The sequence below is a fragment of the Arabidopsis thaliana genome (assembly GCF_000001735.4).
Source record: "Arabidopsis thaliana chromosome 1 sequence".
NCBI lineage: Eukaryota > Viridiplantae > Streptophyta > Magnoliopsida > Brassicales > Brassicaceae > Arabidopsis > Arabidopsis thaliana.
In genome coordinates this window covers 30,111,428-30,137,966 of record NC_003070.9, presented here as the reverse complement: position 1 = coordinate 30,137,966, position 26,539 = coordinate 30,111,428, and the positions used below count along the sequence as shown (strand labels likewise).

Below are 26,539 nucleotides of genomic sequence, written 5' to 3'. Positions count from 1 at the left end.
CTTCCATGTACCATCAAGGTCCCTGACCAGCTAGCTAGTCAATAGTATAGTACCAACCTTCTTTTTAAAATTGGTCCTGAAACGGTAACGAATTAAAAGTGTGGAAAATGTGTGTTTATCCCGGAGCGTATAAACAATACACATATTTGTTGTGTGTGTATATATACATCTATCTATCTATTGCATTATTTCAAATAGACCCATCGAGTGGCCTGTATAGTATGGAAATAAAGATCCTCACTCCATAGTTGAAGATAACATAATCATAACGTTCCCATCAGTCATCAATTCTTACAGAAATTGCATAGTATTTTCTTCTTTGTTTGTATGATAACAGTGCAGTGAAATTTTTTAAGCAGTATCATGGATTGTGAAAATCTTATAACTTTCATTTAATAATAAAGAGTTAGAAGTTTTATATAATTGAATTCCAATTTATTACTCTCTTTTAATAAAGTAAAGTTATTTATGTCTGCGAAATTCATTTAACGAATGTACGTTCCATCAAATAATTTTAGTTTCGGTTTGGATTAGTTTATTTTGAGAAAATACCAAAAGATCAGAAGGGGATATTTGTTAGATATTTTGCCGAAATATCTAATTAGGTCAAAAGTACAGGATTGTTTTAATAAATAAGTATCTAATTTTAGCTAATTTTGGAACTATGAGTCCAACGTTTCGATCTGACCTGATTGAGTAAAGAAAAATGGAAAGCGAGTAGAAAACGTAATGAACACGTTGGTAAAGTCGGTCTCTAACCTCCAGCACTATCTATGAGAATGATCATATCTAATGCATGTGCTCTCAATTTTCTCAAAATTAGAACCGTGCCAATATCATATTTTTCTTCTTCTTCAAATCACATAACATATTAACATGCATGTATCATGAAGATTTTTTTAGCTTAGGCGTTAATACAACAACGATATAAACACAAACTGCTAAACTACCGTCTTATTTGCCTGTATTTCTCTTTCAATCAGACATTATTGCAAACCAAGACAAAAATTCAAGCATATATAGTAATGTCATAATCAAAAAGCTGATCATATAAAAACATTTTTCAAAAAAACATTATTCTTCTGCATCAATATAGAAAAGGAAAAGAAGAAGAAGGCAGGGAAAGAGAAGATAACAACACAGGGTTGAGAATCAAGAGAACACTGGAAACCGCAAAGGTATTTAGGAGTAGGATACAATTAGGGCACTGGTCTAATCTCGATGCCATAAACAATAAGGCCCTTCTTCTCATAAGGACCCTTTGTCTCCTTGAGGCTCATCTCTATTTCACCCAAATCTCCTCTCCTTTTAAAGAACTGTCCCAATTCAACCTCGTACCAACCGTCTCTTCTCAGCACAGGGGACTGACCTTCTTCGCCGCCTGAATCTTGCATGAGACTAATCATGGAAGGCTGAACAACATTGTCAGTGCTCTCGGTGTCAGCCAAGACAAGGGAGGTTTCTACAGGCTGGCGAAAACCGTAAGGACTATGGTTCCACTTAAAGACGAAGTAAGCGGCGTAGAGGGTGTCATCAGAGAGAAGGGTAATGTTGATCTTGCCAGTGATCTCAAGCCACCAGACCATGATGAGCTCAGCCACTTCTCCGAACCTGTTTGTTTGTGCACACAAAAACATTTAGTATCTTATAATAAAGCAATGCAGAAGAGGAAGTCTAGTTTGTAACACAGAAAAAAAGGAGACCTGGTGTTAGGGAGAGAGATCCAGTGCCAGTATCTTTGCTCATGTCCCCAAACAATATTCAAGGCCCTCGCTGCCATCATGTAGCACTTGTTGCCACTCTTTCTCTCCAGCGAAAAGCTCTGTTTATACAATTCAGTCAGACTATATGATCACAGCAATAAAAAGAAGAGAAAGATAAAACATTCCAATTATCTTGAAGACATCTCAAAAGTGATAAAGTCTAAACCCACATAAAACCCTAAAATAAGAGTGATTACAAAGGTTTCAGGTCTTTGACTACAAGTTACAGAGGTGGTAGATTTGCCGGAACAGAATTTGAATTTGGCAGAATCTAATTAAGATTATGAAAAACAATTTGACACACACAACAGAGCTTTTGCACATTTTCGTGAATCCAAGAACAGGATCGGACAACAATGGACACTACTAGTGTAATTTCTAGACTTAAAGAGTAACAACGTTTGGCTGTATAAAAACAAAACTAGAAAACGGAACCGATAAACAGATGTGATGATGAATGTAAAAAGGATTAAAAGAAGAAGGTTGGTTAATTACCAAAAGAGTGCCGTTGATAAGAAGAGGGTTATCGACGAGGGAGAAGAAGAGTTGCTTCCTGGTGGGAAGACCAGCAGGTGCCGCAAAGCCGGCGGGGAAATCAGCCGGTAAGAAATGATTCCAGACATCGTCGGAGCCGGCGGCGGATCTGAAGATACTGGAGACCGCCGATAAACGGCAAACGTCGAGAGGAGTTGTCAAGGAAAGGATCTTGGCGATGCAATCTTCTGGGAGATTATTCATTGCTTCCTCCGATTGATTGCTTATTTGCTTGATTGATTATTTTGGGGTTTAAAAGATCTTTTCCTCTTTCTCGATTATATAGATACGACTTGTTCGATCGAGCAAAGTATCGCTCACATTTAATGAGTTTTATACTAGTAAAAAAAAGAGAGACGTGGAAGTCGTGCATTGATTAGTTAAGTAAAAACGGATACTTAGGGATGAAGCCACACGTGTCTATTCCTTACTCGTTTTTTTCAGATTACTTTCCTCATGACTGACTACTAGAGTAAGCAACACCCACCTGTCCCCTTCTCTTTACTAATTTTATCCAGAAAATCAGTTTTTTTTTTTTTGGGACAATCCAGAAAATCAGTTAATGGTTACATTCGAGACACATTTATGATTCTAAGATTTTGAAAATAAACACAGAATATTTTTTCGGCTTTATATTCTATCATTTTCCAATTCTTTTTGCTCAGAAATCGTTATCTTTGCTAAAATGAAAAAAACAAAAACAAAACTAAATCATTTATTTGAGATGAACGGGCCGTACATTGGGCCTACTTTCTTCCGTTTCTGTCGGTCATTTTATAGCCCAGTTTCTTTTTTCTGTTTTTTTGGGTACTAAATGTTTTATGTTCATGTAAAGATACTTTTGACATGGGTAAATCTCACTTGAAAATACAAAAGGTAATGTATCTCGAATTTATGGAGAGATTAACAACAAAACATCATTAGAAGAAACTAAAGGGTTTCGCTTCGGTAGCTTATAACACACTATCATCACACACTAATTAGGTTTTCTCTGATTTTTATGACAAAATTCTAATTTTACATTGGATATCTGACTCCTGCAGCTAATATTCTCTGCTGCTCCAGCTGCAACCACTCAAAATATTAAATCCCACATAATTGTTAACATATATTACTATCAATATATATGTGTATATTTAGCTCACGTTTTTGCCTTCTGTTTGTGTGAATGTGAGTAATATATTAACAAAACAAGTAAGTACCTGGAAGAGTTCATGCATCATGTTCTTGAGGTAATGATACTCATGCTCTACTACCTCCAGTCCTCTCAAGCACCTGAAGCATCGTCACATTTATGAAGCATTATATTGACTTAAATATTGACCTATATATTAATACAAAGAAGTATATATATATATATATATATATATATATATATAGCTCGTTTAATTTGTACCCTGGGCGGTTGCTAAGCTCGGAAGCAGAACGAAAGGCAACGCAGACGTTACGAACCCTACGAGCACCAATGCTTGAACTGCTTCCCACCAGCTGATTCAGGTGTAATCCTATTTTCTTATAGTCCGAGAATTCTCTATCCATCCTGTTCATTTATTTATTTACATTCGTCATCATTCATAACATATATATACGTATACATTTTGGAACCAAACAACATACAACTATGGAACACATTAACAAAGGAAGAAACTCACAACAATAATCTAAGGTTGCGGAGTAACTTCTCGGATTCATCAAAGTAGATATTAATGACATCATACACAAAGTTTGGTGAAGTCTCATCTTGAAGCTGCTGAAGCTGCAAGAACTGCTCGTCCAGCACTCCCTGGTGGAAAAGAGAGGCTAGGAGCCGGTTGATGTCGGCTTGAAGCCGGTCCACACCCAACCCCAACATCCACAACGGCACACCCGTCTTGTCCCGTTTTCCGCTTCAATCTTTCCTCTTTCTATATATTTGTTTTTACTAATGTGAACAGGTCTTGCTTCAAATTCTAGCTAGAGAAGGCTTATAATTCGATTTTGGGTTTGTTGAGAGGTATTTATAATTGTATAGACATGACTACATGAGATGAGGTGACCCACAATTGTATTCAAATTTTCTAAGAGTCAGGTTACCTTTTTCCCCCACTTTTAAGTGAAAGAATCGAGGAGGGTGTGGGGAATAAACGGGACCGTCACAGGAAAAAGCACTCTACAAGTATTGTACGACCATATTAATACACTCTGTGACCGGCTACAGCCGCCAGCCGGTTACCCCGCGTGACTCTGCCAATAGCGGCGTTCTTCCTCCCGACAACCGGCGTACCCTGTCAGACCAGCTGGTCACCCTTCCCGCAGCCTCTACATTTACATATTTAACTTAATACATCTGCCTTAAATTAAATCAACAACTTTTACACCAATAATATGTACTTTCTATCTTTAATTTCTCACTGTTGAAATTAATCTCTTTTCTTTTATCAGGTCTGATTAAGATGATTATTTGGTCTGTCAAGTTATAATCATATAACAGTAATGTACATTAGATTATCTCATAATTAATCCACTCTTGATTTAACACAAGAATTGTTTTTTTTTTTTTTTTTTTTAAATGTGAGCATGCATTAGTTTCTGAGACTGTAAAAGAAAAGCCCACACTTTGTTGCTCCCTCGTATGACGCGCGACTTTCCCACTAACTTTGCAGTGAGTGTTCGCTATTCTCTATGCTTCAAATTCAATCCATCCTTTCTCCATTTCTATCTCAAAAGGCCTTTCTCTTTCTCGATCTAATCAATTAATCTTCTTCTTTTTCTTTCTTATAAGGAAAGCTATACACAAGAAGAATACAAGAAACACAAGCACAACACAGAAACATGCGTAAATTGTTTCACCGAATAAAGTAAAAAATTATCAATAGTTAAACACAAAAGATTACAAGTCCTCTTAACTATTTTTAACAGAAAATGTATGTACCAACACCTCTGGTTACGTGATTTTCTCATAACTTTGGTGATTGGTATATTGGTATCACATCGCTATATATGAACCATGACAGTACATAAATAAATAATCATATGGCACGTATAAGAAGCCTCTAATAATCTTCCTTAATTAGTCTCCTGGAACCAGAAAGTATACATAATTATAAAAAGCAGCGGTAACTAACGAAGATTTATAATATTTGAACACAAAAAAGCGTGCTCATATGTAATTATTGTGAGCTAGTATAGAATGATATATGAAAATAGCTAAATATTATTGTAAATGCGGATTAAAAATGACTGAAAAGAAGAAAGAGCGTGCTTGGAAACGGAACAAACAACTAGCTAGTATTAAACATATACTTTTTCATGTTATCAGAGTAAGTAGTAAAGTGGAGCGCATAATGAGTGGATGCTTTTTTAAGGTTATGTTACCAATTAAAACTAGTGATTAAATTATGATTATGGAATTATTATATACGAAAACTGAAATTGTCTCATTCGTATGTCATGCTTCTTTGCGCCCCGTGCTCGAGTACCCTATTCATTAATCACTACCCTCTCAGTATTTCATAATTTCTATGATTGCTTTGTTTTCTTTTATTATCCATGTACAATATTTTTTCCTTAATGGGATTATTCCATGTGCAATTTTGTTAACATGTTTATTTGTGTTTATAAGATATTCTTTTGGTAGAAATTCGTCATTCCTTTGCTTTGACATTTTTTCTATTTATATCATTTCCCTATATTTTTCTTATGTGTTACGTAAATGTGATGTTAACATTCGATATGATGAGTCATTGAGATGAAAAACGCAAAATTGTGTAAATTTTCTCTAAGAAACAAATAAAAGAAAATTTGAGTAATTGGAGAGAAGACTGAAAGTTGCGAGTTAAAACAGATCCGGAGCTCCGGAAAGCAAAGCGGATCGGACCACAGCGATGATGTCAGTAAGAGAAACAAGGCCTTGTAGCCCACCGTTCTGGTCCACGACCCAAACTCTGTGTACACGTTTCGTGGTGACCATATGGATCACCTGGGCCAAGGTTGATGTCACGTGACACGTCACGAGCTCCCTCCCTGGTGTTGAGGTAGCAGCGGTGAACAAGAGAGTTCTTGGGATTTTCTCGACGAACTCTAGTGCATTTAGCGGCAACCACGAACGCAATGTGGCTAAATGACATCCCTTCAGATCACTAGCCGAGAATGTCCCCACCACTCTCCGATTTTTCCCCTGCACCAGCAAACACCAAATTAATCAACATTTGATCTTAATAGATACTGATAGATACATGTATAAGTAAAGACACCTACGTCGACGAGCTGTTTATGATCCTCTCCCTCACCAGAGGCTTCGACGATAGGAACCGCATTGAGCATTGCTATACTCATGCATTGTATTGCATCTTTCACTCTAGCCTGGTATTAAACATTACAAGCGTTTAACTTAGGATTTAATGAATAAAGATGAAAATTCTTGACTTGTGAAATTTACCTGGCTAGTGAGGGCTAAAACAGTGTTGTGAATAGCGGAGAGATCAGTGACGGTGTGGGAGAGGATACCATGCAATTGAGAGGATTGGTCGAAGAAGAAAGAGATGAGATCCATCTGACTCAGCATTGCGTAAGCAGAAGCTGACTCTACCAACTCAGGTCCTGTTATATTTTCTGTATTACTGTCCAATGGAACCAATACCCTGTGGATTCCTTTACTCAACATCTCCATACAATCCATGATGCTGCTTTCATCAATGACCATCTTTGATTAGTACTCTATCCGTTCATATATAATGTTAAGATTTTTGACAAGAGAAAAATGTTTTGCATTTTTCTATGAAAAATTTGCATTATAATTTCTAATTTATCATTTAGTTTGAATTATAAAAAATATGAAACTATAAACAATTAATGACTGAAATATGGGTATATATATTAGGTGTTGCAAAAGAATTCTTACTATGTGAGAAAAGTGTACAACATCTAACATTATAAAAGGGAAGGATTAATTATACTGAAAGCAATTTAATTTTACAAATCTTCTATACTATTAACCTGGTATTAGGATTGAGAGACCAGAGGCTAAGACCCTCAGGGCAATGACCAATGATAGAAGAGACAGGGGCAGCCATTTTCTTATCAAGCCCACTCTCGCCGTCATCGCCGGCGATGTGAGCCACAACGTCGAGCATGGTCACCATTCCTATGTACTGTTTTCTTGCACTTCCGCTCTGTTTGTCCAACTCTACTATCATTGATCCCCCGGCTCCCAGCCATTGGCCTGGTTTGGCAGCCACCGGTACAGCTCTAACTCGGTTTGCCACCGGTTTGATACCAAGAATAGTCTTGTTAGTAATTCTTGATACTTAAAACGGTTGACTCCAACCAAAAAAATAACAATTATTTAGCCGTGGTTTACCATAGTGTTCAAGGCGTCCCCTAGAGTGGCATTATCAGGAACTTCGACCAGCCGCCGCTTGTCGATCATCAGATCTTTGACCTTGAACTGCATCAGACGGCTGTACGACTGCATGAAGATTTGTATTTGGGTGATAGTCAAAGTCTCAAAGAAAATGGGACGAGGCTTATGAACTTCTAATCTTTGTTTTGATGCTTTCGTAGTTACTTCATTATTCATATATGTCATGTTACTAGTAAGATGACACGTATTACATGTGTTGCTCCATGGGCATGTGCTTTTCGTATGCACAGACCACGCGTCCGTTTATTCAGATTCTCGTGTTACAACAAAATAATGATTTTAAGGTTCAGAATCAAACATATGAAACTTTTTATCAATTGCTATCTACGGTTTGTTACAAAAACAAATACAGTGCCCAGTTCAAAATACAAATTGAATAATAGCCCAACATATCGTAAATGGGAAAATGGGCTCAGCCCAAATAAAAAAAAAGTAAACGATAAGGAGACGTCGGGTCCCGTTCACGAAGCGGTCGGATCTAGGGCCCAACACAAGACGAATGAAGGGAATATCTCGTGAAAGCAATAAATGCAGAAATCGAGAATCATGAATTTTATTTATTTCGCTCCTCGAGTTATCCCGTGAAAGTCATAAAGACATTGCGAACGTTTTTATGGACCCACCAATTGTTTCTTCAGAATTATACATATACACACTGACAATTTCGAACCTAAACCGCATTCACACAACAACAACAACTAAGAAATGGCACGATATGAATTCTTCCGCCAAATATTCATTGTCTTGTCTATAGTTTCTCCGTTGGTCAGATCTTTCACTGTGATCACCTCCGACTCGACGGCCCCATCTGCTCTGATCGACGGCCCACAAACTGGATTCACGATGACCAATGACGGCGCTCGCACGGAGCCTGACGAGCAAGACGCCGTCTACGACATTATGCGTGCGACCGGCAACGACTGGGCTGCCGCGATTCCAGACGTTTGCCGAGGGAGATGGCACGGGATCGAGTGTATGCCGGACCAGGATAACGTCTACCACGTGGTCTCTCTGTCGTTCGGAGCGCTCTCAGACGACACGGCGTTTCCGACTTGTGATCCACAACGCTCTTACGTCTCTGAGTCCCTCACGAGGCTCAAACACCTCAAAGCCTTGTTCTTCTACCGATGTTTAGGCCGCGCCCCACAGCGCATACCGGCGTTTCTGGGACGCCTCGGCTCGAGTCTGCAAACGCTGGTTCTGAGGGAGAATGGTTTTTTGGGACCTATCCCTGACGAATTGGGCAATCTCACCAATTTGAAAGTTCTTGATTTGCATAAAAATCACCTCAACGGCTCCATTCCCTTGTCGTTCAACCGGTTCTCCGGTTTAAGATCGCTTGATTTGAGTGGTAACCGGTTGACTGGTTCCATTCCCGGTTTTGTTCTTCCGGCGCTGAGCGTTCTGGATTTGAACCAGAATCTTTTAACCGGACCGGTTCCACCCACACTCACAAGCTGTGGATCGTTGATCAAAATCGATCTTAGCCGAAACAGAGTCACTGGTCCTATCCCAGAATCGATTAACCGGCTCAACCAATTAGTGCTTTTGGATTTGAGCTATAACCGGTTATCAGGTCCATTCCCGTCTTCTCTCCAAGGCCTAAACTCTCTTCAAGCTTTAATGCTCAAAGGCAACACAAAATTCTCAACAACGATTCCTGAAAACGCGTTCAAAGGGCTCAAGAACTTGATGATTCTTGTTCTCTCGAATACGAACATCCAGGGCTCGATACCGAAATCATTGACTCGGTTAAACAGTCTTCGGGTCCTTCACCTAGAGGGCAATAATCTGACCGGAGAGATTCCTTTGGAGTTCCGGGACGTGAAGCATCTAAGCGAGCTGAGGCTCAACGATAACAGTCTGACAGGACCAGTACCGTTCGAGAGAGACACAGTGTGGAGGATGAGGAGAAAGCTGAGGCTGTATAACAATGCTGGTTTGTGTGTTAACCGGGACAGTGACTTGGATGATGCATTCGGTTCAAAATCTGGTTCAACTGTAAGATTGTGTGATGCAGAAACGTCGAGACCAGCTCCTTCCGGTACGGTCCAGCACCTATCTAGAGAAGAAGACGGTGCTTTGCCGGACGGAGCTACGGACGTGTCAAGCACTTCCAAGTCTTTGGGGTTCTCCTATCTTTCTGCATTCTTTCTTGTATTCCCTAATTTCATTTTTATGCTAATATCTAGTTAGAGGAGGGATGATAAAACTGCTGTAAATACTTCCCGAGTTTAATAATGTTAGTTAGATGCCTTTTCTGCATTAGTTGGATTGAATATCGCCACCATTTATGGCTACAAAAAAAACTTGTAAGCTCGAACGTGTTCCTTCTGTCTATATACTCTGTTCTTTGATCTCTGTTTTATCTTTCCGGAGATAAGAGACTTGTATTGCTTGTTCTTCCATGTTTTGTACATTTGGCGTTTATTCGAAATGGGAAAAACCTCTTAAAATAGTTTAAATTTGTCGTTTTATTTTCTCTCATCGAAGACGTTAGTTACCAAAATTCCGTTATACACGTACGTATGATTACATCACATTCAAGATTTTGATTATAGTGGCAAACCATCTTTTTAAGATTTAGGGACCTTACTATCTATCTCAGTAAAGCACAAGACAGTACAACATCTTACAAGTCTATACTGCAAAATAAAGCTAAATCACACACACGGTAAGAAAATTGAGTATATCTCAAGTAAATGTGTCCTCGCGATCTCCCTCTGTAATGTCAGCCTCCTCCATGTTGCTGAACTCCAGGAAATGAGTGGGTCGATGCTCCTCGTGATAGAACTCCTTTGGGGATCCGAGTTTGACACTGTATTTCATGCTCAACGTGTGCTTCACTCCAGTGAAGCTATAGTTCCACGGTCCACTCTCAGGAACCTATCATAACATCAGTTACAAAAATCAGATTTCAATGGTTTATATCATCCAAGGACAAAAGCACAATTGCAAACTCTGTTGTCTTACCATGTAAAACCCGAGGAACCGGTCACTCAGCAGCATCTGAACCTTTTCATAATGGGTGGGAAGGTAACCGTGAGGATTGCTGCCATTGTCCTTGTTAAGCCGCCCCCATTCATATCCGGTTTGGGTCAACTTATATGACGTCAAAGAGCAGGAGCCCGGAGTGAAACTGCAGGTCAGGATGATGCATTTTTCTCCATCCCATTGCTTGTTGTTCTCCAGAATACGGGAATGAGAGGTTACATCCTATCAAAGAAAAGATCAGTTAGCAATGAGGTTAACAGAAGGTAAAGATAAATATATATATATATATACCTGTGGTGATAGCTGAGGCAGCTCGTTAGGCTGTGTGTGCAACCATCCCAAGGGCTCAAGATCATTTAGGAAATCATGCTCAGGAAGAGATGACGGCAGGTGAACTAGCTGATGATTTCCCCACTGTGGCACCATCACAACACAACGGATCTCCTTCACCTGGGGATTATCCGGGGGACTAATACCATATAAATACCCAGCAATTTGAGTACGAAGATCCGCAACGCATATGAACTTCTTCAAAATGTTCTTTGGCATGATGTAGGTGTATCCGGTTTCCTGTGACAACAACAGACAGTGTTTAAGGTCGACACCTGAAAGGCTTTTACTTAATTGACAAAGTGAATTGGATTCTAACCTTTATGTCATCTGAGTTCACATATATGTGATTGACTCTAAGGTAAAGATTAGTGGCTGATATTGCACGTACACGCCAATCTGTCTTGGAACCGAATGCAGATTGCTCGTAAGGGCTTGTGGTGGTGACAATGAGCTCATCACCATGAACATTTGTAGTTCTTGTTGTGACTGCAGTAAGCTGGCTGGCTTCCTTTGCCTGCAAATAGGATATAGATTTACAGTGAACAAAGAATAATAGTCACAGTCCACTCTCACAATGTTTGTGTTTGTTAGAAAACCTGATAGAACATAGAAGTAACAGTTACGAGTACCTGTTTCTCAATCTCAGCTATCTGTTGCCTCTGTTGAGAGGGTGGAGTAATCTCAGCTCCAAGAATAATATCTCGGATCTCTGATTGTGTCAGAGCTGAGGTATTCACATTGTTTTTCTTTGCGTAGTCAGAAAGAATAAGATCTCTAAGTGCTACCTCCACCTGAATTTAACATGATCGTGAGTAAGGAAGGACTATTTCAAAAAAAGAGAAGAAAGTAAAAGCTATATATCACATAACTCACTAGTAAATAAAAACAGCAGATATAGAATGTAAAGAGGGATCCTATCAAATAAAAGAATATAGCAAGAAGAAGTACTTGGAAAGTGGCAGAAGAGTTACCTTCATCCATTGATCATCAGTGAGAGAGGGCCAGATGTGATGTGGCTCAGTGACAACGGACTTGTCAGGCTTCAACAACATCTTAGCCTTCTCATTATTCACGTGAAGCGCACGAAGGATCAAAATAAGTCTTGAAAAGGCAGTATAAGAAGAAATACTCTTCAACCAATCATCATATATATTAAACAAGACCATCTGCGGTTCTGTAGCCTTCAAAATCAGGTCACCAAATTTCTCTATCTTTAGGCAAGCCTGGAACGGAAGCTGCAGCTCGCTTCCCTTAATAACAATGTTGGGGAAATCAAGCAAGTGAACCTCAAGGGGATCCAACATTCCTTTCCGTGTGACAATAATCTGCTTTGGCTGTTCTTCAACAGGGAGAGATCGCACAAGTGCAGCAACCTCTTCTGCAGTTTTCCATTTCGCTAGCTGGCCAAGACGCTTCTGACCAGCCCAAACACTTGTATGGATAACCTAAAGGACAAGAAAAAACAGTTACTTAAGATTCTGTAGCCTGTTACTAGAGAAACAGAAGTAGTAGTTTTGTAGAACAATGCATATATGCCTGTTCTTAAAGTGAAGTGCGGGAGAGGAAGAAATACCTTCAGGAACAACTGCCCAGTTCTTGGATTGAAAATGAAAATCGCACCATTGATTGGCTTTGTCGTTAAATTTCCTTCAAATGTCTTGTGAATCGTGACACGATAAACATTGGTATCATCAACAAACCATATAATCTGATTGCTGAATATTTCACCATAGTTTTGAGATGACAAATATGGCTCTGTAGGCTCAGACGAGTATAGCTGCAAACCTTTCCTTATCCTCTCTCTCAACACATATAGAGCCGGATTGGACTGCAATATGTAAATTTTAAACGGTAAGTCATAGATCTAAACAAAACGAGTACTGCAAAAGACACCCAAGAAGAAAATTGATTACCTTCATGATCTTGTTCATCGCTTGAGCAAGAAGAGGCTTTGATCCAGGGAACCAATTACCAAAGGCAGAATGCAGGTTGTATGCCAGATCAAGCCCAATCATTACACCTGCACAGATTTAGTAAGAAAATTTGATACATACTGCAGAAAAGTAAAGACTAACAAAACAAAGTAAAATGGAAAAAGTAATAAATACCTGTTGGAGATGGATAGATAGACATGTTGTCAGTTGTATAGTCCATGAATTTGGCCCTAGTATAACGCTCAATATCATGAGAGTCATAATCTCCCCATCGAAGTTGCACATCTATCCAATACTTGTTACTCGCTTTCTGGTCGAACATATCCTTCGACTCTGCAACCAGGCTAGGCTTAGACATTGGCCATTTATGAGCAGCAAATAGAAGAACATCAGCACAAGAGCTGTTCATTTTATAACTCTTCCTTGGATGAATTGTCTCCTTCTGTACAGTTTCTATCTCCAAAGCGTCCAACTCTTGGTCCAATACTTGGCAGAGATCCATAACAACACTCTCATGGATCTTCTGCCACAAATGGGCACGGAAAATCTGAATCAAAGATATCTTAAGTGTAGGAATCTTTCCATGCATAAATATTCCTGTCAGATCCAACTGCACTTGGAAACCCACATAGACATTCGCTCGATTAATTGTTGGCGACCACCAAAGCGTGAATCTTCTATTTGGAATCTGGTTCAGACCAGACCTCTGAGCATTAGTCAACTTCTTATATTTCATCGACTCCTCAAAACCAGACGCCTTCTCCCAGAAAAGTCCCTCCCATGTCGGGAAACTGAGTTCATGTAAAGCACGAAAAAATTAGCATATATGATGTGATAGGCTGAGAACAAAAGCTGTGCGCAACTGAACGTCCTATGCTATTAGGAAACAAATATCATAATTAGTAGAGGAGAAATGAAAAGCAGACTTACTATGTCCCCTTGAATAATGTGTGCTCAAGAATACCCTCAACACCTCCAAGAGCTTGGATGACATCAGTGCGGTAATTGTTCAAGTTCCACAACTTCCCATCATGTCTCTGGTGTGTCCACCAGAATGGATTTTGTTTAAGGACTTGGTACTGCTTGAAGTCGGTCCGAACCCTCCAACCTTTATCATATGCCAAAGTGTGCCTATCCTTCTGAAACAGTGTATTTATACGAGGAATTCCCCTATCCCAAGAATCCTGTCATATTTTTATACACGAGTTATTATTCTACCTCAATGATCAGATATTTCTAGAAGCAAATAAAATTCACAAAAAGAGGACAACACAACAAAATGATATCCTCCCAAAACCCTCTGTCAAGCAAAGAGAAAAGACTACTTCCAAGATTACCAAAAGAAAGCAAGCTAGCACGCTGATATCTCTCTCAAAATTCGACATTTAAGTAAAGAGGTAACAAATACACAAGTATGATACTTACTTCCAGATCTTCCAGTGTAAGACGCCTATTTTGGGCTTGGGCTTCCTGCCTCTTCAAAGCATATTCTGCCCACACCCGCTGTGAATCAATAAATTCACTTTCCCACGGCTGTATGTAACGGTAAAGATTTGGTATAAGCTGATCTTCCTCGTGGCTCATTCCACTCCTAAAGTGGGTTACACCAACATCTGTTTGCTTGCTGTACCGAAGGTCACTTTGTGGGATCAAAATATGTCCCATTGACAACATTCCCAGCCCACCAATTTCCTTTGGAGTGTAGAAGATAACAGGAGGAAATCTGCCAAAGAGAAGTAGAACAATCAGGTTACAGAAACATAAACACACAGCTCTACTATGTCGACCATAAATTCAGTAAGATAGCGTTTGCTTACCGACTAGGCATCTTTGAGTTCAGCCCAATCTTAATCCTGGTTTGGATTTTATTCTCACACTTGACCAGTAGATCCAAGAGCTCTTGCGTGTGTACAGTGGCTTCCCGGAAGTAAGTCATGAGACCTGTTTATAAAAGAGTATGTGATCAGTTTCATGCTAAACAACACATCATAAAAAACTAACAATGATGCAAACCAAGGCTCATAGGATTGTACCAATTAGAGCTGTATTCCATTTGTTGACGATCTTGGTAAAGGTGGTTGATCCTGATGACATGAGGATCTGCCTCACACGATTCTCAAATACCTTCATGTGTTCATCGTCAACCCGCAGAAAAGCTACTGCAGTCCTCTCCTTCGTCTGTTCATTTTGCAGATTCCAGACACCATCTTTTGTGTTGCTGAAAGCTTCTTGGGTCATCCTGATTTTAGGGAGTATCCGGACTTCAAATCCACACCTGCAAGCAAGATGCAAAAGAGTCACTAATGTCGATAGCAGTACCAAATTACGGTCTAAACGAAGCCCTAGCACTAATATCAGATGGACTAGAATGCTCGAATAAAAGACTTACATGCTAAAGAGCAGGTTAGGATTATCCTTGCTATAGACAGAGACAAAGCCATTCTCCCACTCCAAAGTAGTGATGCTCCGAGGAAGACGGTTCTTCATGTCCCAGAAGACACTTCTACCAAGATTGACTGAAAGAAGAATAATCAATGAGACACAACATGAACATCTAATGTATAAATGATAGTCAACCGGATTATATAAAACAAAAAGGGAAGAACATACCATCATGTTTCATCAGTCTCATCCTTGCATCTCTTGGCCAGCACTTCTTATTGTTGTATCCCACCATGTTTTCATTGTTGGGATCGGGATGCTCCGTAAGATATCGCTGAATAAGATCCCGAGCTTCTTCATGGGTAAATTTAAACATTATATGAACTTTGTCTATATACCGAGAATAGAGTCTTATGGGATGGCGTGTCTCCACTTTTGTATCCCAAAACGTCATAAACTCATTAGGCATCTGAGGTGGCCCAGCAATTTCACTCGCTCGAGTCAAACCAAGAAGCAAAAGATCAAGCAATAGTCCATAAAACTGAACAACAAACGATGCAAACTGAAGTCCCCTAATGAGACCATACGAGTTAGTATGACTCATATCCTTGTAAGACAGGACCACATTATTCTTGGCGGACACATAGTCTGCAATATTGTGGTCAAGAACCAAACGAAGAAGCCTGAAAGAAACAACACAAAATATTTATTACTCCAGAAAGTCGTGGCTCAATGTCTATAATTAATAAAGTATGAATAGATATGTACCTGTTCAACATTGTCAAATCGATTTTCTCAAAGAACTTTTCGAACTTAGTTTGGAGCATCACCACACACTGCCCATCACCTGTGTCCCATATGCCTTGCAAATTGTTGATACCTTGACACCATTTATAAACCAGAAGTGGGGGCGGCTCTGAGTCTGCTGGCTTAATCCAGTTTGGAAACAAGTGACGCTTGTCACCTTCGTACCACAAGTATTGATCAAGATATGCATCGGTAATTTTCTCTAGAGGCTCTATTTCATAAACTGGAATCAAGTAGCTATAAAGATCCATAAATTCTATGCCAACCTGCAAGAAAAACATATTCACCATCATTTTACAACAGTAACCTTGAAGACCTATGTCAATCCAATGCTCCAATATAGAGTGAAATATAAAGTTACCTCTTTAAAGCCTCGTTGGGTGAGAAGATGACGTTTTATTCGTGATAGAGCTTCATGAGGATTGTCATAAGCTTGTTCAATCAAACCAAGCTCTTCTCGCTGCTGCTGGTTCAACCTCACAGCTACACTATATGATTCCTTCAGTCTCTCAAGGGCAAGGATGAGCAACTTTGTGTCATGTTTGTATGACAATGGAGGGAATGGAATTGGTGAGAACTTCCTTGATTCCAGCCAATGAACAGTAGTTGTATAAATTGCAAGTGCTTCTTCTGGAGTGACATACGGACCATCTTTCAGGTAATTGTGCTGTCGTTCCTGTAACAGTTTTACAAGGATAACGCATCAATATATAACGCAGTTTCATAAAATGTTCAAACAAAAATGACAAAGTCATTAAGACAATGAACAGACCTGTTCTGCCTTTAGCCAAAGACGAGTCAACCTTCCGAGATTCTTTCTACAAACTGTCTTATCAACAGTAGCCCCTCTTCGGATACGCTCACGATTGTAGTGAGCAACATTCGTCCACCAATCAGCCTTAGACTTGACATAACGCAGGATCATATTTTCAATCGGCACAGGTAACCCAGGGACCTTCCATGGGATATTAGCTTTCCAGCACCGCCATGCCTCACTAAGGTGCTGCAATATAGTCCGCGCTTTATTTTGCTTGATACCCTCTGCACATTATCAGAAAATGTTAACCAAAGAATAAAGCAAAGCAATTTCATCGTTGATAAACAAGTTTGTAAAAATGGAAACCTGGCATAGCATCAAGGACGTCATGCATGACAGCAGCCCGAAGCTCCAGATCAAAATGGCTTTCAACTCTCTGCTTTGTGACTGTTTTGGCCACTCCTTTTGAATGACGCCCCTCAAATTGACGAGCAAGAAGATTCCCTAACCATCTTTCAAGAAGAGGAACTATACCCCGAAGGAAAAACAACCATACCCTCCACATTGGAGCCCAAAATCCACACCCTGGACCCTTACCCACCGGACCAGTATTGAAACGGTAATATATCAAGTGCTTTAAATCCTTGCACATCCGAATCTGCCTCATCAGTCTGTATTTATAACGATACATACCCGTCAACTGGCCAACATGAGAGAAAATATACTGCAGACCATCAGCCAATTGGAAGGCATCGACATTACCAAGTCGGAATTGGACATTTGCATCAACTACAAGTTTTGTCAGGCGGAGGATCTCACGGCACAGATGGAAAGCGTTCCCAAAACGTGACTTCTTTCGCTCTTTGGTGGTCAAAGTTTTCACAGGCTTGAGGTTGAAGTTGTAGTCAAGATGCAGGTAGTTTAAATTCTTCCTATGAATCAGCAGATTCAGCATATTATATCCCTGCCGACAGACTTGCAGACCCACTTCAACCCAATCCAGTTCGGTACTTTGGAAAAACTTTGTAGCTGCAAGAGATCGAAACAAGTGCTTCTTCTTCTGAGCTTTAGGCGGTCTATGGTGCAACTCATTCAGCACATAGCACTTCAATAGCTTTTGGTAACTAACCCGAACTTTAACCGGATAGGCTGGAGGACTGCAGTTAATGAGTTCACAATATGTATTAGGACGGTCACCAGTAAATTTCAAAACGGTAAAGAGGACCAAAGTAGAATAAAAACAAATAGCTTACCAGTGCTCTTTGAACCACTCTGACACCAAGGGAATATCTTCTGCGCGGCGCGTCCTCCCAGACCTCATATTGAAAGGTCGTGGGGCAAACAACAATGATATGCCAGCAGCTGTAGTGTCAGTGTAGAGTTGGGTATCTCTTAGCAAAGGTTCCACACCTTCTGGTAAGGCGAAGTCATCCTCATCATCATAAACCTTCCTTTCACGTTTTTCCTTGTTGGTGTTGCTTATTGGGTGAATCAACGGATCATAATAAAATGCAGGAAGATCGGGATCCTCGGTCTTTATATACATGATCATAGGACTGTGATACACACAGAGTTTTACTTTCCTGGGCCGATTATTGTAGAGATGGGGAAAAGCTATTCTGTACTCAGTACGCAGAGGGGAACGAATAATGAGCTTGTTGATGTCATTAAACTCATTCCAGTCCTCATCCCCTTTCTCCATATCACGGTACAAAGGTTCAAACTTGGGTCCACCTGGAAAAGAGTAGGAGAATGCATTAAAAGCAATGGACCCGCAGCAAAAATATAAAAACTGGAGCATAGAAGGAAAATGGCGTACCAGGTATGCACATGTTCAGAGCTTTTGCTGTGAAGAAAGATGGCATGTCAAATAAGTAGAAGTAGTTGCGATCAATCAAATCAGACAGCAACTGGCCTGCAAGCCTGTGAAGGGTTGCCATGATTGGAAGTGAGAGGTTCCACCTCCGGTAACTGGGACCATTAATCAGTTTTGTTTTAACGAGTGGCTTGTGGTCGTAAAACCAAGTGTGGACAGCAGAATCTTCTTCCTCATCTAGCTCCAATTGAATTGGCTCCAGAGGATCCACGTCCAGCAAGTTGTCTGCATAGTCTAGTGGAGGCTCCTCATCATCAAAAGGTGGGAACCGCATTCTCTTGAAATGACGACGATCCCTCTTCTCCCTTCGCATCATAATCCACATAGTACCCCACTGCAAAACAAGAATGGAATAACCATCAAAAGCTATTGAAAATCCATCAGCGCACAGAGACAGTAAATAAGAGATAAGACTAATCACCAACCTGAGCCATGTAAATAGGTTCCACAACCCATGGTATCTCGTTCACAAATGTAATAGCTCCGGTGATGTGGTACAAAACTTTTACATCTCGGACCTGAAAGAAAATGAGGATTTAGATAAATGAACAGACGATGAAAACAGCTGAAGCTAAAGGAAAAAAAATGTACCTGCTCCCAGGGCATAGGCATGTTCTCCAAGAGCTTGAAAACTGCGTGAGGGACGAATTTAAGGGCTCCAAGGTATACACGTTTGTCGTGACGGAATTTCTTGGATGACATATCACCATGATCTCTGAAGTAAGAAAGAAATCGCAGCTTCAGTCTCAAAATAAGTAAATCCTAACCAAATCTTAGAAACCTAGCCAGAAAATAATTATCAAGTAAACTGTATTTCGAAATGGTAGAGAAAGAAGAGAAGAAAACTAGCCTGATGATCTTCCTGACGTGCTCAGGTGGCATGTCCTCCTTCTGAGTTTCAACGAATCCAAACTTCCTCTTGTCGCCGTACCGTTTGGAATTTAGCTGCATCCATTTTCGGGCCTTCTCCTCAAGCTTAGCCTCCGCTTCCTCAGGAGTAGGCTCGACCGGAGGAGTCGGATTAGAAGGCGGCGGAAGCGCCGTGTAAGAAGGATGAGCAGCGGGAGGTGGCGGCATCATGGACCCGCCAGTACCAGGAGGAGCTAAGGGCATACCATCGTTGTTGTTCCACATAGCTTAGGGTTCCAAATCGAAACGCCGAGCGTAGTCGCGGAGGAAAAAAACCCTAAATCCACCGCGCCAGTGTCGATCTCTAACTACGTTGCGAAGAACTAGTGAGCTTAATCGAGTAAAGAAAAACCCTAAAACATTTTCGGGTGAGTCGCTTCTTCCTTTTTTTTTTTTTTTATTCCCGTTCGGCCTTATATCAGCAGATCAGGAGGAGTAAGTAAAAAAAAAAAATAGGCGGTGTCGAACAGATGCTTAGGCGGTTATCCAAACCCGCTAAGTATTGTCGAATCAAGTTATTGGGCCTTTGATTATTAGATTTGGGCCGTGATGCCCATTGACAAACTTTAATTTGATTTTTTGTTTTGGCATTTATTGGGGAGCTATATAGCAGTAATTGCGGTTTTTCCCCGGAAAACAAACTCTCCCGATTCTCTCGCTCGCTCGCTCAGCTCCTCAACAGTCACCTGAAGGCTGAAGAAGAAGAGCAAAGAGAGCAGAATCTTGTCGGTGAAAATCCGGGAGAATCGGCAATGCGAGAAGAGCATAGTCCGGTTAGGGACGGTCGTCGAAGTGGAGGACTGAGGTCGTTGATAGATCCACGCTTCTTGTCATCGTTTGCTTTAAACGACGGTGGTTCGATTTCTGGACGGAGATCTTCCTACCTGAAACTTCCTCCTCAGGGTCGTATCAAGCTTTCCGTCGTTAAGCTCAACGGCTCCCTTTTCGGTACGATTTTGCTTATCCAGTTTCCGAAATAGCAATTTTAAGAGTTTAGTTTACAATCAAGCTCAACGGTTCCCTCAGTTGGTGATACCCTAATCGATCTCTAATCCGGAATTTTTTGTTGCTGTTAGAAATCATTGTTTAAGAGCCTTAATAGACATAATTTTGGATGAAGTATCAACTAGTTTTTTGGTTACTGTTTCTGATTTGGCCTCTCAAGAAGTTAAATGGTTTCCAACGAATCAATAGATGTGGAAGTTGCAAAGGATTGCTCAGTGGCAGAGCTCAAAAGAGCTGTGGAACAAGTATTCACCATTTCTCCTCTGGAAGGTCACGGCATGATTTCATGGTATATCATCATTTCATATGAAAATTCTCACAGCTTAAGCTTTCTGGTACAGTCGTTCACTTTGATCTTTGCCTACAGGTCTCACGTCTGGGGTCATTTTTGCTTGTGTTATCGAGACCAGAGATTAGTCAATGACAAGACTAGCATCCGTTATCTCGGTCTCAATGATGGAGACCAAGTTCGTTAAACTCCTTCTCACTTCTATATAAGAATCGTATGCACGCAATCTCATTCCTTTGAAAGTCTTAACATCCCTTTCACTCTATTTCAGTTACATTTCGTAAGGCATTTGTCGATAGACCACTCTCCTATGAACAAAAGATCCAAGAGCCCGAGTTGCAAGCGGTACCTCGAGTAAGTACTTTGTAACAATCTTCCTATATCGTCTCTGCATTTCAATGCTCTGCTAAAGAATCCTTGTATGGTAGGTTGGATGTGTCATCCATTGTCAACGAAATCCAAATACAAAACCAAAACCAGAACGGTGTGGATGATGTAGCTGAGAAGTGTTATCCAGGAGCACAAGACGAGTTACCGGCAGCAGAATCCAGACTAGTTAACTTAATTAAAGGATGGTTGCCATATGCTGGACGTTGGGGAGTTTCCAGAAAAGGACCCGAGTGTCGCAGTGGTCCCTCCAGATTTTCTTTGAAGCATTTCGGTGGCAGACCCAAGATGTAAATCCGTAAGTCACAACCTCTTCCTATGTCCCCTTTTTAATCTCTTCCAATGATTATTGGTTTATGAATTTGTTGTCCAGGATTGTATCAAAAGATCCATAGTTTTACAAATTTCATATCTATCTTCATGCATTGTGAAAGCTGAAGGAAGGTACATTTTTATTCGCATAAATTCAGCCTAGAACACAGTAGTAAGATCATCTGATTTGTGATAAAACAAGAATGGATTGAGTATTTGTGTTGATTTTGAATAATTTTGAAGTAATATGGCAAGGTAAACCTTATATAGGCTGAAAATGGTTAAACCCATACCAACCTACTGAGCCCAATAATTGGCCTCACCATTTTGCTGGTCAAACCTATGTTCCACCCGAGAATCTAAGAATGACACGCCCCACCACTAGCATATGCTCATCTTCTTGCCTCTGTTTTATTAAAAAGTAAAAACTGTCTATCGTTGTCATATTTGTCTGTGTGTATAAAGTTAACTTGTTGACAATCTGGATTCATAGGGTGCCATATGGTTCACATCTAATTTAATGTTTTCATTCGATTGAAACCTTCCTAGTAGTTTCAAGTTTGTTTCACCAATGAACCAGGATCTCATTGAATTAATGTTAGATGTAAGCTGGTCACCACTTTCTCAGGTTGTTTTGAGCTTGAGAATATTGTTTCCTTGTACATCTTGAGAAAGTGAAGAATCCGCTCTGAGAGATTTGTCTTTAGATAAACAATCGAATTTTGGCTCTTAATGATCGGATTAGTTCTTGGACGAGTGTAAGGGTTTTGTTCTTGTCTTCATAATAAACTTTTTGTTTTTTTGTTTTTTTGTTCTTTTGTATTTGCTTTCTTGGCTGGTAAAGTGAAAAAATGCAGAAACGGTGGAAGCAAGTGCAGAAGTAGACAGTGAGTGTCAATCTATAGCCAGGCTTGAAGACTTTCATTCTCGTCTATTCTGCATTCTGTGATCCACGAAGAGTATACCACTCAATAAAGTAAAGTAATCCCCAAGGCACAGCCACTGAGGTTGTTACAGGTCAGGATTCTACTTTCTAAAAAAATTGGTATGACTGATGGATCTCAGCATGTGGGTCTAATCTAATATTGGATGTGTGATAGTCTCATTGTCCTGCATGCACTGGACTTGTAAGTTACAAGTTGTAACACCAAAAGGTGAGAGGATAGTGGATACAGTGACTTACACTATCTGCCAACAGTAAAAAACGCAAATAAGTGGGATCTTTGATTGGCATTTTGATTAGAGTTGATGTTACTGTTAGAGGAGAGCACAGAGTCACATGGTCAAGTCCCTCTCTTTCAATCCTTTTTATGTCTTTAAAAAAAAAAAAATTATTGGAAGTAAATGAAAGAGAGGCAGAGGAGATCTTGGGTAGTGATTGTCCTCCTAAGATTTGGTGTCCTTCTCTGTCTCTTTTGAAATTAACTGCACGAAAGATATTTGTGAGGTACGCATTCCTTGTGTTTCGTTTTCAAACTTCATCATCTCTTCTTTCAACCATTTTTCCTTTTCTTTACTTACCGTTTAGAAATCTTGAAATAAACTGACCAATTAGATATTTCAGTAAAAAAATCCTAACATCTAAGGATATAGATAGGTGCAACTCGGCCGCTTACGAATGTATTCGTTGTGTTCTTTTCTGTTTTGAAGTTGGATTTGAAAGACCACTACAATAATCGAGTTTGAGTGTTGTTGTCGTTTTATTGTGAAATATAAGGAGTGACGTGTCTAATGATCTAGAGTCATAGTGTGTATGTAGATGAAATCATGAAAAGCATAAGTTGGTTCAGATCCGACTAGTGGACAGAAAAGGATAATAGTCTCATCTGATTGATTTTGATTTTGCCTCTTCATCTGTTTTCAGCTATATATCTTTGAATCCAATTATAGGCTTCTTTTGTTTATAAGATTTATTTCTTGTATTTCTGTGATGCTTCAAAATGAAAGCTTTCTAATACGTCTCCACTTTGCTTTTCTTCTCTGTTTTACAACGTATAATGGAACTGGTGATGTAATCACTTATCTCAAATTATATGGTAAGAAGAAGTAGTACTAGTAGTAGTAGTAGTGCGGAGCTTAAAATGTTAAACCATATATCTAGACGAAATCTAAAGCCAACCAAATCTCTACTTGTGATTGAAAAAACGGCATACATAATAACATAGGTGGGGCACAAAATATAGTAAAGTAATGAAATGATTTGAAAATCAAACAAAAAGAAGAAGAAGAAGAGCAGGCGTGCGCTTCAACAGTCGAAATAGGCACTCGTACGTTTTTATTTTATCTATCTCCCTACTCTCACTCACATCTGGACCCTCCTTGCTCCTCTTTTACCTTCTTTACCGGTTTTACCATTGAATCAACGTTTTCTCCCCTTTTAACATTACAACTTTCTTTGGAAATTGATTTGTTTATGGAAAGACAGAGATAAATGGGTCATAACCACTATTACTATAAATGCTCGAGTTTACAATTTCATATCTTCCAGAAAGATTTGTTGATTTTCTGGTAAAGAAAGATTCGCTGTATATTTTTACAAGTATGCGTGCATGCTGTGCTGGCACAGAATATCGATTTCGTTAGATCAATACCACAACACATTTATGATTTTTGGTAAAAATCCATCACACAAAAGCCTTGATCTAGAAGACTAGAACCCACAAAATTAATCATATTAACATGAAATCTATATATAGTCAACCATTATTGGATAGAATCTAAGATATTTGAACTTTGGTTCTCAATTTACATAGTAAATCTATCCAACCACTATGAAGTGGTCGTTACAAGTGAGCTTTAATTTGATTATTCTTTATATATTTCAATTTTTAAAAGATATATTAAAAATAACAAATTCGGATGGAGACGTACGATGAGTGGGGTGAAGGAAATAAATGAGAGATAGAGATAGAAAGGAAGAATTATCAATATAAATGCTATCATAAATACAGCAAACCCCATTCTCTCTTCTTCTTCGACAAACACCAAGACAAACGTAAGCACAAGCACGAGTGAGTGAGAGATGTTTGCCGTGGAGAATGGGTTGCAGGGAGACCCGAGATTAAAGGCCATCTCCGACGCCATTCGTGTCATTCCTCACTTCCCCAAGACTGGTCCATTTTTCTCTTCTTTGCCTTTAGTTTTTCTTTTAGCTTACAAACTAACTAAGCTTAGAGTGTGTTTGTGTTGCAGGGATCATGTTTCAGGACATAACAACGTTGTTGCTGGATCCAGTTGCCTTTAAACATGTCGTCGACATCTTCGTTGATCGTTACAAGCACATGAACATCTCTCTCGTCGCCGGTTCCTTTCACTTTCCTTTCTTTAAACTTTCTCATGATTATTAGATGCCTTCTTTTATAGTTTAAGTCGCTATTTAATTAGTCTTTGCCAAATACGACACACACGAACAAAACCGGCTAATTATTGATTTAGCTTGAAAGGCAACACATTTCTTTATTTATTCTTGATTAATTTACGATATCCTTAAGAGAAGCATTCAGCTTGGAAGGCAACGCACATATAGATTATTAAATTTATAATATACGACATATAGAATCCGAAGCGTAATTATATCAGCCAATATGAAAAGATTGAATAAACAAATAGACAACTTTTATGGATTAATGATTTTACACTCACATACTAGTTTGTCTAGTGTGGTTGGTGACTAGTTACTTATCCCTTTACTCTTTATTATTGTCGTTAGTCTGTCTCTTGTTTTTTCTTTTGTCTTTTAGTGAACCTTTTTGGAACATAATTAGAAATGTCTAAGAAATACTAAAAACATAGATTGATGTATGCAGGAGTAGAGGCGAGAGGATTCATATTTGGACCTCCCATCGCGTTAGCCATAGGTGCCAAGTTCGTTCCACTACGCAAACCGGGAAAACTACCCGGTACGATTAGTAATATACATACATATCACTTCTCAGACAAAAACGTACATTTTGATGGAATAGAAAAAGTGTTATTGAAGGATACTATTGATTGTGATGTTAAAAAAGGGAGAGTGATAAGCGAAGAGTACGAACTTGAGTATGGAAGAGATTGTCTAGAGATGAGTGTAGAAGCCGTCAAATCGGAGGAACGAGCTCTCATCATCGACGATTTAGTTGCCACTGGTGGGACACTCTCTGCTTCCATTAACCTCTTGGGTAAATAATATCTTTCTACTTTCATTAGCTAGAAAATGAATGCTACATGCTAAACAAGATGATTTATATATTTACGCTTAAGAAGTTGTATATTATATCTGAGTATAATTATTGAACTAAAAGTGAGTCTCTTCTATGCACTTTAGAGCGTGCCGGGGCCGAAGTTGTAGAGTGTGCATGCGTTGTTGGTTTGCCTAAGTTTAAGGTACTATATGACCTACTTTGTTCGTTTGCATAAGTTGAAGGTCTTTTAAATTCGCGTCAATAATATTTTGGGCTTTAATGGGCGCTATAGGCCCATACATTTGAAGATAATAAAATAACTCATTGTCTACGATATGTAGGGGCAGTGTAAGCTGAAGGGAAAGCCTTTGTACGTTCTGGTGGAACCAAACCAGTTTGATGAATTAACCTTATAAAAGCCTTTTCTATTCAACGATTATGACAAATAATGTAATCGGTTTAATCGATTTTGTAACTAAGGATTTGTTTGTTTTCTATTGGCTCCATGTGGAATGATTCATGCTAGTTACTATGAAATTCGGAATACGAAGGTATGCAGTATTATGCACCACTGTTCTTCAGATGAATGAATTCAAGTCGATTTTCTAGTGATTTACATGGCAGAATTTATAAATAATATACATCATATTGTTTGTTAGATAACTTTACTAAGGGGGCAAAAAAGGAATTATCAGA

At 39.4% G+C, this 26,539-nt stretch overlaps 7 protein-coding genes across 15 annotated transcripts; 3 read left to right on the top strand and 4 right to left on the bottom strand.

Moving 5' to 3' along the window:
• Positions 1-1,010: 1,010 nt before the first annotated feature.
• Positions 1,011-2,943, bottom strand: PP2-B11 (phloem protein 2-B11). The gene is made up of 3 exons (NM_106660.7): positions 2,259-2,943; positions 1,704-1,822; positions 1,011-1,611 (listed from the first exon to the last, which is right to left on the bottom strand). The coding sequence occupies exons 1-3, from the start codon at positions 2,499-2,501 to the stop codon at positions 1,200-1,202; spliced, it is 774 nt and encodes a 257-aa protein (NP_565229.4). The 5' UTR covers positions 2,502-2,943; the 3' UTR covers positions 1,011-1,199.
• Positions 2,944-3,029: 86 nt separating this feature from the next.
• On the bottom strand, positions 3,030-4,249 carry HP6 (histidine phosphotransfer protein 6). 3 transcript variants are annotated; one of them, NM_106659.3, is made up of 4 exons: positions 3,950-4,245; positions 3,694-3,837; positions 3,500-3,572; positions 3,030-3,362 (listed from the first exon to the last, which is right to left on the bottom strand). In NM_106659.3, exons 1-4 carry the CDS (start codon positions 4,147-4,149, stop codon positions 3,315-3,317), a joined length of 465 nt encoding a protein of 154 aa, NP_178127.2. In that variant the 5' UTR covers positions 4,150-4,245; the 3' UTR covers positions 3,030-3,314. The 3 variants fall into 3 exon arrangements, with proteins under 3 accessions (NP_178127.2, NP_001321526.1, NP_001117625.1); NM_001124153.2 differs by having other exon boundaries at positions 3,183-3,362; positions 4,016-4,241; NM_001334957.1 differs by having other exon boundaries at positions 3,047-3,572; positions 3,950-4,249.
• A 1,777-nt stretch (positions 4,250-6,026) lies between these two features.
• On the bottom strand, positions 6,027-7,749 carry CBSX4 (Cystathionine beta-synthase (CBS) family protein; the record flags this gene model as incomplete). 2 transcript variants are annotated; one of them, NM_001334956.1, is made up of 5 exons in its annotated part: positions 6,112-6,453; positions 6,534-6,638; positions 6,715-6,958; positions 7,272-7,540; positions 7,636-7,749. In NM_001334956.1, 5 exons carry the CDS (start codon positions 7,747-7,749, stop codon positions 6,112-6,114), a joined length of 1,074 nt encoding a protein of 357 aa, NP_001319425.1. The 2 variants fall into 2 exon arrangements, with proteins under 2 accessions (NP_178126.2, NP_001319425.1); NM_106658.3 differs by lacking the exon at positions 7,636-7,749 and having other exon boundaries at positions 6,027-6,453; positions 7,272-7,618.
• Positions 7,750-8,317: 568 nt separating this feature from the next.
• Positions 8,318-10,148, top strand: TMM (Leucine-rich repeat (LRR) family protein). Its single transcript, NM_106657.3, has one exon. The coding sequence runs from the start codon at positions 8,404-8,406 to the stop codon at positions 9,892-9,894; it is 1,491 nt and encodes a 496-aa protein (NP_178125.1). The 5' UTR covers positions 8,318-8,403; the 3' UTR covers positions 9,895-10,148.
• A 7-nt stretch (positions 10,149-10,155) lies between these two features.
• SUS2 (Pre-mRNA-processing-splicing factor) lies at positions 10,156-20,120 on the bottom strand. Its single transcript, NM_106656.4, has 24 exons — positions 19,632-20,120; positions 19,373-19,496; positions 19,207-19,299; positions 18,725-19,115; positions 18,159-18,639; positions 17,272-18,062; positions 16,921-17,189; positions 16,510-16,824; positions 16,110-16,414; positions 15,570-16,024; positions 15,349-15,475; positions 14,993-15,234; positions 14,777-14,900; positions 14,385-14,682; positions 13,890-14,143; positions 13,134-13,750; positions 12,939-13,045; positions 12,599-12,853; positions 11,997-12,470; positions 11,655-11,816; positions 11,342-11,539; positions 10,984-11,262; positions 10,672-10,914; positions 10,156-10,584 (listed from the first exon to the last, which is right to left on the bottom strand). Exons 1-24 carry the CDS (start codon positions 19,913-19,915, stop codon positions 10,393-10,395), a joined length of 7,080 nt encoding a protein of 2,359 aa, NP_178124.2. The 5' UTR covers positions 19,916-20,120; the 3' UTR covers positions 10,156-10,392.
• Positions 20,121-20,321: 201 nt separating this feature from the next.
• Positions 20,322-23,518, top strand: AT1G80060 (Ubiquitin-like superfamily protein). 5 transcript variants are annotated; one of them, NM_001334954.1, is made up of 6 exons: positions 20,322-20,638; positions 20,885-20,984; positions 21,063-21,162; positions 21,256-21,338; positions 21,413-21,669; positions 21,745-23,518. In NM_001334954.1, exons 1-5 carry the CDS (start codon positions 20,443-20,445, stop codon positions 21,663-21,665), a joined length of 732 nt encoding a protein of 243 aa, NP_001320236.1. In that variant the 5' UTR covers positions 20,322-20,442; the 3' UTR covers positions 21,666-21,669; positions 21,745-23,518. The 5 variants fall into 5 exon arrangements, with proteins under 5 accessions (NP_001320236.1, NP_001319424.1, NP_178123.1 ...); NM_001334952.1 differs by having other exon boundaries at positions 21,413-22,700; positions 22,784-23,518; NM_001334955.1 differs by having other exon boundaries at positions 20,326-20,638; positions 21,413-21,815; positions 22,528-22,548.
• Positions 23,519-23,956: 438 nt separating this feature from the next.
• APT2 (adenine phosphoribosyl transferase 2) lies at positions 23,957-26,470 on the top strand. 2 transcript variants are annotated; one of them, NM_106654.3, is made up of 6 exons: positions 23,957-24,796; positions 24,876-24,986; positions 25,490-25,582; positions 25,691-25,840; positions 25,987-26,045; positions 26,185-26,470. In NM_106654.3, the coding sequence occupies exons 1-6, from the start codon at positions 24,706-24,708 to the stop codon at positions 26,257-26,259; spliced, it is 579 nt and encodes a 192-aa protein (NP_178122.1). In that variant the 5' UTR covers positions 23,957-24,705; the 3' UTR covers positions 26,260-26,470. The 2 variants fall into 2 exon arrangements, with proteins under 2 accessions (NP_178122.1, NP_001320554.1); NM_001334951.1 differs by having other exon boundaries at positions 24,478-24,986; positions 26,185-26,467.
• Positions 26,471-26,539: the final 69 nt, after the last annotated feature.

Bases quoted from the DNA above. Each gene is read 5' to 3' on its own strand.
- SUS2 (NM_106656.4), bottom strand. From the start codon at position 19,915: ATGTGGAACAACAACGATGGTATGCCCTTAGCTCCTCCTGGTACTGGC. The intron at 11,540-11,654 runs GTACTCGTAACT...TCCTATTTGCAG, and splicing joins TAGCTGAGATTGAGAAACAG to GCAAAGGAAGCCAGCCAGCT. The intron at 10,915-10,983 runs GTATATATATAT...TTTCTTTGATAG, and splicing joins TGCCTCAGCTATCACCACAG to GATGTAACCTCTCATTCCCG.
- HP6 (NM_001334957.1), bottom strand. From the start codon at position 4,149: ATGTTGGGGTTGGGTGTGGACCGGCTTCAAGCCGACATCAACCGGCTC. The intron at 3,838-3,949 runs GTGAGTTTCTTC...ATAAATGAACAG, and splicing joins CGCAACCTTAGATTATTGTT to GATGGATAGAGAATTCTCGG. The intron at 3,573-3,693 runs GTACAAATTAAA...ACGATGCTTCAG, and splicing joins GAGCTTAGCAACCGCCCAGG to GTGCTTGAGAGGACTGGAGG.
- PP2-B11 (NM_106660.7), bottom strand. From the start codon at position 2,501: ATGAATAATCTCCCAGAAGATTGCATCGCCAAGATCCTTTCCTTGACA. The intron at 1,823-2,258 runs GTAATTAACCAA...TTGTATAAACAG, and splicing joins TTATCAACGGCACTCTTTTG to AGCTTTTCGCTGGAGAGAAA. The intron at 1,612-1,703 runs GTCTCCTTTTTT...ACAAACAAACAG, and splicing joins ATCTCTCTCCCTAACACCAG to GTTCGGAGAAGTGGCTGAGC.
- AT1G80060 (NM_001334954.1), top strand. From the start codon at position 20,443: ATGCGAGAAGAGCATAGTCCGGTTAGGGACGGTCGTCGAAGTGGAGGA. The intron at 20,985-21,062 runs GTATATCATCAT...CTTTGCCTACAG, and splicing joins GGTCACGGCATGATTTCATG to GTCTCACGTCTGGGGTCATT. The intron at 21,163-21,255 runs GTTCGTTAAACT...ACTCTATTTCAG, and splicing joins GTCTCAATGATGGAGACCAA to TTACATTTCGTAAGGCATTT.
- APT2 (NM_106654.3), top strand. From the start codon at position 24,706: ATGTTTGCCGTGGAGAATGGGTTGCAGGGAGACCCGAGATTAAAGGCC. The intron at 24,987-25,489 runs GTTCCTTTCACT...TGATGTATGCAG, and splicing joins GAACATCTCTCTCGTCGCCG to GAGTAGAGGCGAGAGGATTC. The intron at 25,583-25,690 runs GTACGATTAGTA...ATGTTAAAAAAG, and splicing joins CAAACCGGGAAAACTACCCG to GGAGAGTGATAAGCGAAGAG.
- TMM (NM_106657.3), top strand. From the start codon at position 8,404: ATGGCACGATATGAATTCTTCCGCCAAATATTCATTGTCTTGTCTATA.